This window comes from Centroberyx affinis, unplaced genomic scaffold (assembly GCF_046629955.1).
Source record: "Centroberyx affinis isolate AG114_WGS23_722 - 3 ecotype Tasmania unplaced genomic scaffold, CSIRO-AGI_Caff_v1 ptg002854l_1, whole genome shotgun sequence".
Classification (NCBI taxonomy): Eukaryota; Metazoa; Chordata; class Actinopteri; order Beryciformes; family Berycidae; genus Centroberyx; species Centroberyx affinis.
The window spans coordinates 80,219-95,986 of NW_027280990.1; the positions used below are offsets into that span (position 1 = coordinate 80,219).

The 15,768-nt window shown below is 38.1% G+C and overlaps 1 protein-coding gene across 1 annotated transcript; it reads left to right on the forward strand.

Moving 5' to 3' along the window:
• The first annotated feature begins 10,913 nt into the window (after positions 1-10,913).
• s100b (S100 calcium binding protein, beta (neural)) lies at positions 10,914-15,481 on the forward strand. Its single transcript, XM_071536317.1, has 3 exons — positions 10,914-10,945; positions 11,855-12,010; positions 12,680-15,481. The coding sequence occupies exons 2-3, from the start codon at positions 11,867-11,869 to the stop codon at positions 12,824-12,826; spliced, it is 291 nt and encodes a 96-aa protein (XP_071392418.1). The 5' UTR covers positions 10,914-10,945; positions 11,855-11,866; the 3' UTR covers positions 12,827-15,481.
• Positions 15,482-15,768: the final 287 nt, after the last annotated feature.

A 15,768-nucleotide genomic window follows, 5' to 3' on the forward strand; every position in this document is an offset into this window, starting at 1 on the left:
ACTAATTTAACATGTTTACTAGTTTAAGAAGTTTACTCGCTCTCTTCATCTGCCAGTATACGAGAATTTGTTTCAGGAATCGGAATAGGAGAGCAACACAGCTGGATATTGGTTTAGAGCATTATGACTTAATGAAATCTCCACATAGCACACATTAGCTTCAAGATTGGTTAGAAGGTCTGATATCACTTATTGCAGGTTTGAGTGAAAGTGAAAACATGAAAATTAGCAAAAATTTGAGTTACAAGGTTTTTACGGGACAACAGCGATAACTTTAAATTCCTAAATCACAAACTTTACAACCGACAGTAAGGACTGCAGTTTCCAGTTTCCTGACTCATGAAATTAACTTTATATCGTCCTAAAAAGTTTGAGTTATTTACATCAAATCTAACTCCAGTATATTTACATCTAATTTGGGGCAACAGAGGCCGATGTGTTGAAACGTGACACAGATGTGATGAATGATGCCTCCCTCCAAAGACTGTGTGTGTGAGAGAGAGAGAGAGAGAGAGAGAGAGAGAGAGAGAGAGAGAGAGAGAAGGGAAATGATCTCCGCTGAGCTCCGGGCGATTATCAGCCGACCTTCACAAATCACTTCAGTCACTTCACTGCAGCCATAACTCACTGGAATTCCCTCCGCAGCGATATTCACAACCGCTTCCTCCACTCTGTTCAGGAGCGGGAACAAGAAACACATTCTAAAATACAAGAAAAACAATAATTTTATAGTATTTGGTGCAAAAACTGACAGTTATTTTTTTGTCTCCAGACTTATCAAGCTTATTGTAGGATTTGTTTTTAGTGAAATCATCTCACTGCACTGGCAGATAATTTCACCGGTTTCAACAAATGTGACTTTTTCCAGGAGAATGTAACTTGTTTCAGGACATTTTCTTGGTAAAAGTGAAATTGTCTTGGTGAAAGTTTCTTGTTTCCAAATGTTCTTCATTGTTTTATGATGATTTCTTGAAAGAAGAAGTCATATTGGCATGAATCAAGTGAAATTTACTGAAAGCAGCAGATTATCTGCCAGTGCAGTGAGAGAATTTGACTGAAAATATCATGAAATAAGCTGATAGGTCTGGAGACAAGAGAAGATCACTGGACAGCTTGTCATTTTTTTGTGTTGTGAAATACAAATAAAAAGTCATCCACAGCACCATATATATACAGTATATATAAATTTTGGAAAAACGATCATTTCCTGAACTTCATCAGTCAATATCTATGAAATATAGAGGTTCCAGTTACAGATCATTTGACTAAAAATATCCTGAAATAATTTTGATAGGTCTTTTTTGCAGTGTCGTCCCAGGGGTTCGAGAACAGTAACAGTTTTATTTAGGCCGTTCATTCATGTCATGTTCAGCCTTGTTTTCAGAAAAGCAGCTTCTTAACTCCCCAGATGATCCCAGTTTTGGGGAATATAGACAGAGAAGTAGACGAGGCAGGCCGAGGGAAAGTGGCTTCACCAGAAAACAGTAAATTACAACACTTCATCTCATCCACACAACATCCCAGACTGATGATAGAGGATTTTCCCCTTTAAAGCAGGTTTCACGGCAGGTTTTACAGACTGTTGAGTAAATGAGGAGTCACAGTTTGGAACGAATTTCCTTATTTGGCAGATTTATTTCCCTCCTTAAATGCATTTAAAGGTCCCATCTGGTGTAAAGCAGGACTCCCCTTGCCTCTGTGATGATAAAGGAGTTGGATGGTCTATCTAAACATGGTGAAAGTATCAAAACTAAATCCACACAATCCATATTAGAAAAGCGAGCCTCTAAACGAGCCGTTTGGACTTCCGTAACTTTGTGACGTCACAAAGGTTCGCTCATTATCATTTATGTAAGAAATAATAGACTAACAAAGTGTTTTTTTCAAAGCGGTTGAGCGGTTGTCATTGTTTATTACCGGAGAGTTTTCCCTACCTGTAGCCGCCGGGCCGCGGTGTCTCACGTTTCACTCTCGAAACGGTCAGCCAATCAGAACAGAAGGGTCGTTAATATTAATGAGCCTTAAAGACACGGAGACAGAAACGGCCTGTTCTTGGTAAGGCTCAGAGAGATGCTGGAAAATGAATGTGGAGAAATGGATTGAGAGTGTTTTTGGTTCATGACACCACACACACAGCTTTGAATGGACAGAAAGACACAAAATAAAACTCTGGGAAGTGGAGAATATGGAACTTTAACAGAAAAATAAAAGAGGTTTTAATTTCAGACAGCAGCTAATGCTCTCAGTTATACATTTGATCGCTTACCATATATCATAGATATTTATATGATTTATCCATATTTGTTGTACCAGTTTACTAAATATTGTTATGTAACTATATTTCAGTCATTGTATTTTCATTATTGTAGCCACTTTAAATGAACTGTCAATGTTTGTTAATTAGTATAACACCTTTGTGAGGTTTTGATGGAAGCTCATCTTGGGCTTTTTACCTGCACATGTACATTTCTTTACCTTTCTTTCTTTGTTCATTCTCTTAATGTATTATTTAATATGTGCAAATAAACTAAACTAAAACTAAATTAGATCCTCTCCTCCATCATTTTACCAGCTGATATCTGATCTTTTTTTTTATTAAAAGGCCGGTATCGGCTCAATATATCAGTCCGACCCTAAATCTGACCCCAGATCTGTCATGATAACAGCATTCCCCCTGACCGGCTGCAGTCGCTTCACTAACGGCTGGTAACTGAACGGTCGTCGCTAACAGCTTGCACTGCAGTGTAAATGGGACTCTACAAGGAATCAATACAGGGAATTGATCGGCGCTGTACCAAAGATTGAACACCGACCCTTCTGACTCGCTACTTCAGTGTTTGTGAAATTCCCTTTTCTGCCGTCATGCGGTCCGGAGCGCTGCGAGGCGTCTGACCATCCAGCACATCCAATATCACACCCAGTTTAGCTTCTTTAGCTTCTTTACATCTTCCCATCAACTTTAGGATTCAATTTAAAGTTCTTGTAATCACATATTAGTCCTGCATGGTCAGGCTCAGGAGCACAGGAGCACAGGACCGGTCCCACCACGCGGCCCCGGCAGCCTCAGGGCTTCACAAAACACAAGAATAGAGCTATAATATAAACGTGTTTCTCATCGATTTAAAAGACATTCCCTTATTGAAAAAAACCCTCTTTTTGTCACAATAATAATGACAAACTGGAACGGTTTGTCAACAGCAGCTGAAGTCTCATCTGTTCAGACTGGCCTTCGTTCAGCGTCTGTGTCTGTAGTTCTGTTTTATGTGTTATTATTTTTATACCTTATTGTTTTTTTTTTTTACTGTTTTCTGGTCTTATTGTGTTTTTTTTTTACTGTTTTCTGGTCTTATTGTGTTTTTTTTTTACTGTTTTCTGGTCTTATTGTTTTTTTGGTTTTTCTGGGTTTTTTTACGGTTTCCTGGTCTTATTCTTATGTTTTTATGTCTTGTTTTTTTTTTGTTTTTTTTACTGTTTCCTGGTCTTATTCTTGTGTTTTTACGTATTTTTGTTTACTGTTTTACTGTTTGCTGGTCTTATTATTGTGTTTTTATGTCTTAATGTTTTTTTGTTTGTTTTTATTTTACTATTTTCTGGTCTTATTTTAACTCTTCAACTCTTGTGAAGCACTTTGTGACTTTGCTCTGTGAAAGGTGCTGCATGAATAAACTTTACTGACTGTGGGAGCAGTGCAGCTGCTGCCTCCTGGTGGTGGAAACACGGAACGACATCAACACTGACAGGAGACAGAAATGGAGGAATTATTAAAATGCCTGTGAGAAATGTAGATGGAAAACTGAGGTAAAAACTGAGGGTTGAGGGTTCAATTCCCTGTGGAGCTCAACTGTATGAGGAAAACTCAACTTGATCTGCATTTACAGGTCAGCATTTTAACAATGTCTTCAGTAAACATCTTTTGATCACATGTGTATATAAATATAATTGTAATTATTGAATTCATGCTGCCCTCTAATGGACAGTCAGCAGAATGACAGGCTGTGAATGGAAACACTGGCAGTGAATTGCAGGATTTTACATTTTAGGCGTTAAGCTGATGCTGTTTTCCAGACTGACAGTGAGATCAATAGTAGAAATGAACTATTAACACCCAAAAATGAGGAGGTCAAAGGTCACAACAATATTCCTGTGACCCTGAAATTATCATGGATGATAGAGAAACTCACAAAAACTAAGTAAAATCAATGGAAATAACCAAAAATAAAAATCACATAAAATGTGAAGACAAAGGCAAAATAGCTGCTGTGAGTACTCAAAAGCAGTGTGTGTGTGTGTGTGTGTGTGTGTGTGTGTGTGTGTGTGTGTGTGTGTGTACACTGTAAAAAATGGCTTGGCAATGTGTATGTGTGTGTGTTTCTTCACCCCTTTATCTCAGAGTAAAGTTCCAAGCCATGTTGTTCTGTGCCAGGTGAAAAGTGTGTGTGTGTGTGTGTGTGTGTGTGTGTGTGTGTGTGTGTGTGTGTGCATGTGTGCGTGTGTGTGTGTGTGCGTGTGCATGTGTGCGTGTGTGTGTGTGTGTCTTAAGCTCAGGATAACGCTGGATGCCAGGTGATGACTCAACGGTCTGGCAAACCTTTTGATCCCAGCAGGAGGCGCTGACCCGTTGCCACGGCGACGGCAAAGTACAAGGAGCTCCGCTGGCTCTGAGGACCCGTTTGAGGACACCCGTCTCCCAGGAGAAGAATGCTGGAGGAGACAAAAGAAGAAGAAGGAGGGGGGGAATCATCAAATGTTGTGCGTTTCATCCTCTGGACTTTAAAATATCCTTTTTATTGCAGGTACTGTTTTATTTTTAGAGGCCACAAGATAAAAATGTCCAAAAAAACAAAAAAACACTAAACTGTCCATTTCCTTTGTTTTTAAAGCTGCGGTATGCAAATTAACTTACTTTACTTACAAATCAGCTACGTTTCTGAGTATAAAACCATCTGTGATTTTGAAATATTCACTCAGCGGTTCTCAACGTGGGGTCTGGGGACCACCAGGGGTCCTTGAGGGGGTTCCAGGAGGTGAAGTGTTAAACTTCAGCATTATTTAATTTACAAGAAATTAACACAATTAGAGAATGTAGAAGAATGACTGTTCTGATCATAGTTTCTCTGTTATCTCTCTACCTACAATACAGACATTCATGGAGTTCTGGACAAAATCATATCTGACAATAAAAATATTCTCAGATTTGGGTTTGAGAGACAAAATCTCATCAAATGGGGGTTCTAATGTGGACTAAATTAGGAGTCCTAGATATGAAAAAGGTTGAGAATCACTGTATTAACAATACAATTTTGGAAGCAGATTTTTCCCAAAATGTATCTATAGCATTTTTTGGCCCATTATGTGCAATCTGCAGTCAATTGTTTCCTAACATTTTAGAACTGAAACCTTCATATAAAACGTTAATGAACTTAAAGCTGCACAGAGCAGCTTTGCACGTTGGCGGCCCCAAGTGGCAGCAAGAGGTACCAGTTTGAATTGTGAGGACTTCATTACCCAGAAACCCTCTGCAGTGAGGTCACTGAAGCGGTCTGTGATGCTTTCTACCAAAGGAACCAAAGGAAACAGACAAAACTTTTTTCCACAAAAAGTAGTAACAGTAGCAGTAATATTTCTATTTTAAAAATGCTCATAAAACTTTTTTTTTGTTTTGTTTTTTTGCATTTTCTGATTTCGATTTGTCACTTCCTGAAGCTCATATGGGAAAAACCAGGAAGTCTCATACATCACTGATTGGTTGATTTTCTCTTGTTCAGCCAAAACACACTACCAAGTTTAAAAATAAGATTTTTTTTTGTCTTAAATATGTTACACAATGGATATTCAATCTTTTTTTTTGTCAATAAAGCTACTTCACTGGTCAGTTTACACAGAACAGACACACACACACACACACACACACACACACACACACACACACACACACACACACACACACACACACACACACACACACCTCCTCACACATGCGTTTGGTCACAGGGGCATGTATGGAGGTAAAATATGAAATACTTGGGACTCGAACCAGCAGCCTCCCAGTCACTGGTCACCATCTCCACTACACTGTCACAGGCTGATGAACTTTGACCCCAAATTATGATTTTTAATTTTGCTTTCCAAGCTATTTTTACTCGATTAATTATTAGAAGAAGCCTCAAGGCTGCAAATATTGAATATTCACCAAGAAAGTCTTTTATCACACAGAGTAATGTACACTACATGCATATATGTATATTCTGTGTATGAATATGTATGTGTACATGCATATTCATGTATATGTGTGTATAAATAGACAGCTAGATAATTGCATTTATGAATATATGAATGCGTGTGTGTGTGTATATATACAAGGAGAAAAGGAGACAGAATGAACAGACTGACAGAGACAGAAAGAGAGAGAGAGAAAGAGAGAGAAAGAGAGAGAAAGAGAGACAGATGATGCTACGGTTTGCAGTATCGTTTGCTCTCTCTCTCTCTCTCTCTCTCTCTCTCTCTCTCTCTCTCTCTCTCTCTCTCTCTCTCTCGGTCCGTTTCACCGCACAGAGTTTCAGTGTTTGAAGCCAACAATGAAACTCTGTTTTCCTCCGCGTGAGAAGTGTATTTTGGATCGAACAAAGACACGTTCATCATGTAATAATCGGCTCTGTTCTCCAAACTCGCTTCCCGAACGGAATGCAAAGAAATAAAGAAAGTGGAGGGAGGTCGGAGGTCGGAGGTCGGAGGGGGCGCAGAGAGAAGTCAGCCGGGGGAATTCAGCGCCTTCTGGAGCTTACTGGCCGATAACATAATGTTGACAAGCTGCGGCTTTGTCATAATGTAAAGGTGATGATACACAGGCAACTTTTAGCTCAAATTTCAGAAATAGTTCTGAAAACAATGTTTCAGTTAGAAATCTAGCCGAGCTTCACTGGCAAGGTTTCAACATCAACCAATCGGAGACAAGAGAATTGGTCATGTGACCTGTCCACAGCCCAAAATATTTTCAAAATGGTTCAACTGCAACTAAATAGTAAACACAGCTAGGAAATACCAGCTGTGATTCTTTTTATATATCATTTAATCTAGCAAGCAGCTAGCTGTTGGATGTCAGAGCCAAACATAAGCCTATAATACACGTTATGAAATTCCAGTGGATAACTTTGATAAAATGATTCATTATTATTTTCAGTAGAAAAGATGAGGCAAAGAAACCAGTGGTGCAGCAGTTTATTTCATCCATTTTCACTCCACTGTCAGATTTATCAGTTTCCATTGCCCTATTTGCCCAGTTGCTCATACTCATTGCCCATTAGCAGCAAATTTTCCCCAAAATTTTCCCTAAAAATTTGCCTGTGTATCATCATCTTAAGATTACAAACCAGTGGATTTCAGCTGCAACCAGTGTTGGCTATGCTAATTTGGCTATCAATATCTTTTTTACAGTGCCAGCTCTTAATGCAGGGAGGATCAGATGTGTTAACAACAAGACAGTGATGGTTAGCTGACCAGATGCTATGGTTAGCTGACATTATCTAAACACTAAATCAATCAGATGGATCAGTGATGAAATGATCAGTTGCATTGATTTTTTTGTCCTTCATAATATAAGATGATGCAGTTATATAATGTGTTTTTTTTTGTATTTCACAGGCATCTACTGTATGATAATCTATCAGGTATCCAGCAGGTTGAGAAGCACTGATCCATTATTAAAATGTCTCAATATTATTTGCTTGAATACAGTCCAATGTCTGAGTGGACTTGAAGGCCTGTGGTCAATTATCTGTATAGTAACGATCATATTTCCAGTACATAATCCTGCTATTGTTGGCAGTGCAGTGGTTTGTTACTGATTGTTTGTTTGTTCCTTTTTTGGTTCCTTTAATTTTGCAGTTTTGTAACTTTTAAAAAGCTGTATGGTTTTTATAATATAGGCTAAACTAGGAATTCCAGATAGATAGCGGTCTCGTTTATACATATTGAGATTTCCATGTCAGCTTTAATTTTAAGTTGTTTTCAAGTTTTCACATTTTGAAGTGCTAGATATTTACATTTTTGAAATAAAACTGACCTTTTTCTCAGATCTTGAATGTATTGCTCAGTTTTACAAAAGGTTTTGTCAGTCAAAAATCACAACTCAAGAGTTTCATTCCAAAATTAGATTTCCACCATTTGAAAAAAGAGACGCCCACTCTTACAAAACGGTTGAAATCACAGAATTAAAACTAAAATGTTGATACTTTTCAAAAGATAGCAAGTACAAAATATGTACGTTGTCAGGGTTAGGGTCCCGTAACAAGAAGGTCTCAGGTTCGATCCCAGCATAAGTGAGTCCTGTTGAAGTGTCCTTGAGCAAGACACTGAACCCCAACCAGCTCACTTGGATGTTCATCAGCTAAATGACTAAAATGTAAAATGACAGCACTCTCACAGACCAGATCCTGTATATTCTAGAAGTCCTCACTGATGACACTGACTGAACTTCACAAAGGGATTTTTTTCAAAGTCCAAAAATGATGAACACTGCAAAAAATGACAAGCGGTCCAGTGATTTTCTCTTGTTTCCAGACCTATCAGCTTCTTTCATGATATTTTTAGTCAAATTCTCTCACTGCACTGGCAGGTAATCTGCTGCTTTCAGTAAATTTCTCTTGATTCATGCCAATATGACTTCTTCTTTCAAGAAATCATCATAAAACAATGAAGAAAATCTGGAAACAAGAAACTTTCTCCAAGACAATTTCACTTTTACCAAGAAAATGTCCTGAAACAAGTTGCATTCTCCTGGAAAAAAGTCACATTTGTTGAAACCGGTGAAATTATCTGTCAGTGCAGTGAGATGATTTCACTTTCTTTCTTTTTTTTCGGCACACACTTTTATGTAAAGTTCGATCTGTTTATAATTGTATCTGTTTGTGTGTTTTTAGTTGTAACTGTTTACCTCATATATTACCTTTTATTCCTATTTTCTATTATATATATCTTTAATTTAGTTTTCTATTTTTCTATCATTCATTGTGGTAGTTTCACATCACTGCTTAATGGGTTTTATTGTATGTAAAGCACTTTGTAAACTTTGTTTTTAGAAAAGTGCTATACAAATAAAGTTATTACTATTAAAGAAAATCCTAAAATAAGCTTGATGAGTCTGGAGACAAGAGAAAATAACTGAACTAGAACCCGTCATTCAGACATTTCAACTTATCCCTATTTGGCAGAGCCAGCTGTGGGCTTTCTGAGCGGTGTTGGGGTTGCGGAGGGAGGGCGCGCGTCTGGCCAACTCCGCCGCTGAAAAGACAGTCTTCATTAACATTCACGGCCATCCGCTTCCTCTGAAACGGGCCTTTGTTGCCCAGCAGATGCCCGAACACAACACCGTGCTGCTGGGAATGGTGGCGAGGCAGAGGGTCCGGACGGATCAAAGGCGAGACGCAGATAAATGGTATACGATCCACCACAGACCGGAGGATGGGAGGGCAGAGAGATGTACAGAGAGAGAGAGAGAGAGAGAGAGAGAGAGGGGCGTTTGACGTTTAAAGGTGTTTTTGTTTATCTCTACTAATGAGTTCAGAGGTCATGCAAATATATCTGAGCTGGACAAGACTATATATAATAGCTGTACCTCCTTTCATACCAAAACATCACTTTAAACGGTTTATTACATTATGTTAATAGAGAATGCAGTGCTTTATGGGTAGAGCAAGGCACTAACACTGCCAGGGTTATGGGGTTCAAGTCCCTTTGGGTGAAAGTGTCTCTTTACGCTCCACTAATCCCTTAAAATAACCTGACATTTTTATTAATTTACTTAAATTCACCCCTTAATTAAAACCTGTAAACCTGCACAAGAGGCATGAAAAATCCCTTAATTTTTAGCATCTCTGTGAATCAACCCATGAATAAATCCCTTATAAACCCATGATACTAACCTTACTTTTTTTAAAGCTGATATTTTTAATGGATAATTAATGTTTATGTAATGAGAAATTAAGGACATTTCAGGGATAAAATTAAGGGGTTTGGCTTCGTAGTGCTACTAAATGACTTGTATGTTATATTCTGGAAGAGTCTCATGAAATTTCCCCAAAAGAGCATGATATCTTCAGATGTAAATATCGAGCTCTGTGCAGGAAAAGTGTTAGAAGTGTGTTTCTCCAGCAGAAAGGAGGAGGTGGAGGAGACAGGACTGGGAACAGGAGGTAGACAGTCTGGTTGTGGAGGTCGAGACCTGAAGCAAACTGTTTTAGCTGCTGAACTGAAGCGCAAGCTAACCTTTTATTATGTGACCAACAGGTGAAAATGTCCAGTCCAATGAACTGATAATAGAATAGTTAGAATAGAATAATCTAATAACAGTCAAAATTCAATTAAGTGTCACCCACTCACACAGTCGGTTGTTATCTATGATGATGCTGCATCTGAAAAAAGGATGAAAATGTATGTAAGAGGTGTTTGGTAACCTTCATATTAATGTAATGAAATCCCATAAGGTTACAATTAATATGTTAGCAGGAAAAAGTTATATTAGTAGTAGGTAACTGTTATTACATTAATGGAAAATATATTCTCCTGTTTTTAAGTCAGTTTAGGATCTTTGCTTACTCTTTTTTTTTATGTTACTTTTATGTTGTTTTTGCCTTGTATTGTTTCATCCATCATTTAGTTTCTCTCTTTTAGTAGTTATTGTTGTCTTTGGACTGACTACATTATCATTAAAGTTTCATGTTAAAAAGTCAGACAGGACATCAGTGCTGGTGAGAGCAGGGCAGCAGTGGAGTGAGGGGAGGTGGACGGAGCCGATTGGTCAGGAATTTGATTGACAGGCTGACCGGCCACAGCGCCGACCCTCCACACCCTGTTCACCGAAACTCTGCTATAAAACCTGCTGTCCATCCTCTGCCTCCAAATACTCTGCAGCCAAAACACACAGCTGTCAGCCCAACTCTCTGCAACCAAGGTAAGACTGGGTTTAAAAGTCAAAAGAGAGATAGATAGACAGATAGATAGATAGATAGATAGACAGATAGATAGATAGATAGATAGATAGATAGATAGATCTTTAGGAAATTAGGTATGTCAAGGTAGGTAGGTAATAGGAGTCAATACAGAGGAGACAAGTAGAGTATTTAACATAAAAAGCAATTTAATAACCAATAAAACAGTTAAAGACTAAATAGAACAATGAGGCAATAAAATATATAAATCTGTATACTGAAATTAAATACAGAAGCTAACAGCTGCACTGTCACTTTTTGACACTTTTTGGCTGGTAAAATGTAGATTGGAAAAAAGATATATTTGTCTAAATCAGTTTTACAATTTAATAAAGCTGATTTGAATTGAGTACTGTATGATGTGGATTCCTTCTCTTAATTTACTTGTATTGTTTTTGTTAATTATACTTAATCCGATCAGTAAAATGACTGCTAGGATGAAGTTTAATCAGAAAGTTACAGTATAATGGAAGGGCTTTGTATGTCTGAAGCTGCTGTGTGAAACCAATACAGATACCAGTGCCGATACTTTGAATTGGACACCGCCTCTAAATCGCTTTTTCAACACCTTCCTTTGCACATTTCATCATGTAAGAGAGTAGACTGATTTCTGTTTAGCATCTGTACACCTGTGCAATCTACTGATTTCCCTGATTCTGTGTGAAATCAGATCACGCTGTATTGATTTCCTCAGCACAAACCGCCCATAGAGAGGAAACCTTGAGTTTGTTTTGTCAGGACAGAAAGTTTTGAAGCTCTTTCTGCATCTTGTAAATGTGTTTCAGTGACTTAAAGGGAACATTGATATTAAAAGTCGGTACAGTAGGAAGCATTACAGTGAGTGAATCCTGCTGCTTCTGCTTTATTTTTAGGTGAAAAAACAGATGACAATGACTGACCTGGAGACTTCGATGGCGACCATCATCGCTGTATTTCATAAGTATTCAGAGAGAGAAGGAGACAAACACAAACTGAAGAAGAACGAACTGAAGGATTTGCTTCATGATGAGCTGCCAGAGCTGATGGGGGTGAGAGAGAGAGAGAATGAGAAAAATCTGTGTGAAAATACATTTGGATTGAACTAAACTGAATTGAATTGAAATTAATCCAGTTGAATGAAACCAAACTGAATTTAACAGAACTGAACTGAACAGAATGAAGTAGAACTGAACTGAACTGGATTCAGTTGGACTGAACAGAAGTGAATTGAATTTAACAGATATGAAGTGAATTAAATTGAATTAAAGTTAACAGAATTACATTAAACTAAACTGAACTGACCTGAATTCAACTGAATTAAGTAAGTAAAACAGTTATACAGCGACTTTTCACAAATACACAGTTTACAAAGTGCTTCACAAAGAGAGAATAAAAAGAAAGAAAAGACATGGGATGACACATGGTAGCAAAACAACTTTAAGAACAGTCAAACCCTTAAAAAAGCCCAAACCCCAATATGATAAAGAGGCAAAACCTATAAAAATTAAGGAACAGAACTGAATTAAACTAAATTGAACTGAAGTGAAATGAACTGAAATCAATTTAAATCAAACTGAGCAGAACGGAAGTGAACCTCAGTGATTTAAATTGAATAAAACGGAGCATTTAACTGGATTACACCGACATGAACTGACCTGCACCAAATTAAACCCATCTATTCTGTCTGAACTGTGTTTCACCTGATCTGAACCCTGCAGCATGTGAAAGACCAGGCCACGCTGGACAGCCTGATGGAGAGCCTGGACACCGACGGCGACGCCGAGTGCGACTTCCAGGAGTTCATGACATTCGTCACCATGGTTACCGTCTGTTGCCACGAGTTCTTCGAGCACGAGGACGAGTAGGGAAGCGGCAGCCGTGGAGACAAAAGGGGGAGCGGTAGTAAATTATAAAGCAGAAGCATAGCAACGCACAACCTGTTGATGCCTTCCACGCTGAGCAGGGTGGGAAATTAAGTCACTGTGGCAGGAACCAACCATTTTTTAGAGGTCGAGCTCTATTCTAAACATCTAAAATACAGAAAGTGGCTGGTAAATGTTTTTTCTACACTACCACCCACTTTAGCGGGCAACCAACTATCATTTGGAGTCCTATTCTGTTCTAAAAACCTAGTTGGCTGGTAAAATTGTGAAAGTGGCTGGTAGATTTTAGGTGTCACGAGTACGTTTGTCTACTTTATTGTCCACTTTGGCACATAACAAGTGAGATTGTGTTCTTAAGTCTAGTGGGCGAGTAAAATTATGAAAGTGGCTGACAAGTCAGCAAATTTGGCAGGCAAACAATCATTTGGAGGTACTATTCTGTTTTAAAAGTATAGTTGACTGTTAAAGAGTGAAAGTGGCTAGTAAATTAATCTAGTCTAGAAGTCACTTTAAGGAACCAACCAGTTTTTAGAAGGTCCAATTCTATTCTAAACATTTAGTTGGCTGGTAAAATACATAAAGTGGCTGGTAAATGTTTTTTCTCCTCTACTAGCCAGGCAAGCAACCATCATTTGGAGTCCTATTCTAAAAATCTAGTTTGCTGGTGAAATCGTGAAAGTGGCTGGTAATTTTTTGGTGTGGCTAGTAAGTTTGTCTATTGACCACTTTGGCACATAACCAGACATTAATTTCATTTTCATTTAATTTAGGCCAGTAAAATTGAGGCTGACAAGTTAGACTACTCTATAAGCAAATGCGGCAGGCAAACAATCATTTGGGGGTACTATTCTGTTTTAAAAGTCTAACTGACTGTTAAATAGTGAAAGTGGCTGGTAAATAAATCTAGTCTAGAAGTCACTTTGGCAGGAACCACCCACTTTTTAGAGGTTCAACTCTATTCTAAACATCTAGTTGGCTGGTAAAATCATGAAAGTGGCTGGTGAATTGTGTGTGTGGCTAGCAAGTTTGTCTACACTACTAGCCACTTTGGCACATAAGCAATGATTAATTTGAGGTTCTTAAAAGTGTTGTAGGTGTTGTGTGAAAGTGGCTGGTAAGTTAATCTAGTCTGGTCAAAGTCACTTTGGCAGGAACCAACCACTTTTTAGAGATCCAATTCTATTCTAAACATCTAGTAGGCTGCTAAAATACAGAAAGTGGCTAGTAAATGTTTCCTACTCTACTAGCCACTTTGGCGGGCAACCAACCATCATTTGGAGTCTTGTACTATTCTAAAGATCAAGTTGGCTGGTAAAATCGTGAAATTGGCTGATACATTTTAGTTGTGGCTACTAAGTTTATCTACACTACTAGCCACTTTGGCTCGCAACCAGTTATTAATTTGAGATTCTAGTCTAAAAATATCAGTAGTCAAAGCGGTTAAGTCGCTGTACTGTGAGCAGTCATTAATTTGAGGTTCTATTCTTAAATGTAGGCCAGTAAAACAGTGAACATGGCTGGTAAGTTAGTCTACTCTACCAGCAAACTTGGCATGAAAACAATCATTTGGAGGTACAATTCTGTTTTAAAAATCTAGTTGACCCTTAAATAGTGAAAGTGGCTAGTAAGTTACTCAGTCTACTCTCTACTCTCTACTCTACATTCTAAACATATATTTGGCTAATAAAATTAAATAAAAAGTTTTTTCCTGCTCTACTCCTATTCTAAAAATCTAGTTTTCTAAAAATCTAGTTGTCTGGTAAAATAGGGAAAGTAGCTGTTAGTTTTTGGGTGTGGCTAGTAGGTTTGTACTCTACCAGCCACTTGAGCATGCAACCAGTCATTAATTTGAGGTTCTATTCTTAAAAGCCTAGTAGGCCGGTAAAATAATGAAAATGGCTGAAAACAATTAGTTAGTCTCTCTTGTTGGCTGCTAAAATACAGACAATGGCTGTTAAAATTTTAAAATAGTAAAAGTGGTGGATAAGTCGGTCTGCTAGCAACCACTTTGGCAGGAAACCAGTTTTTAGAGGTTTTCCTAACATCTAGTTGGCGATTAAGTTATGGGTGTGGCTACTAAATTTGTCTACTCTACCAGCCAGTTTGGCAAGTAGCCAGTCAGTAATTTGAGGTCCAGTTCTATTCTAAAAATCTAATTGGCTAGTAAATAAGTGGCTGATATGTTGGTCTACTCTACAGGTAACCAACCTTCATCTGGAGTCCTATTTTGTTCTAAACATCTAGTTGGCTGCTAAAACAGTGGAAGTGGCTAGTAAATTTTGTGATTTACCAGCCACTGTAGTTTCCTGCCCTGCTTCTGCAGTAGGTTTGATACTGTTGGTGTTCACATTCAGTATGGTAGGAACTGTCCTGCTGACTCTTAGCATACATTAGCATGTTGAGGCTTTCCTCCATGTTTGGCTCAAATAGAGCAACCTGAATGAACTGGATAGTAGAAATAAAATGTCTAGTTTCACACAGCGTATAACTCTTCTCTTTATGCTAAGCAAATCTTAAACGGTAGGTTAAACCATCTGAAATAGAACAGTGTGAATAAGTTTGTTTGCAATGATGTGACAATGTGTATTTCCAGATATGGAGTACTGAATTGTTTCGGATCCTGATGAAATGGTTGAATGACGAATTAAATTATCTATCTACGACATTTGGTTTGAGAATGTTTTGTGAGGTGAAATAATGTGATAATCAAATGCTCCAGAGTCTTGTTCCAAAAGAAGACGTCTGCCATGTGGAAAAAAGTCAACAACTACTGTTAAAAATGATTAAACATTATGGAACTTCCAGCTTTTAAACACAGTGGTACTTTTTAAAAGATGGTAGATAACTGGCTGTCTCCATTTAGTAGTTTGTTGTATTTTTCTTCTTCTTCTGGATAACTGGCCAGTCGTAGACCAGGTGACGTC

Excerpts from the sequence above, each read along its gene's own strand:
- s100b (XM_071536317.1), top strand. The coding sequence starts at position 11,867 with ATGACAATGACTGACCTGGAGACTTCGATGGCGACCATCATCGCTGTA. Across the intron at positions 12,011-12,679 it reads AGCTGCCAGAGCTGATGGGG|CATGTGAAAGACCAGGCCAC; the intron begins GTGAGAGAGAGA and ends TGAACCCTGCAG.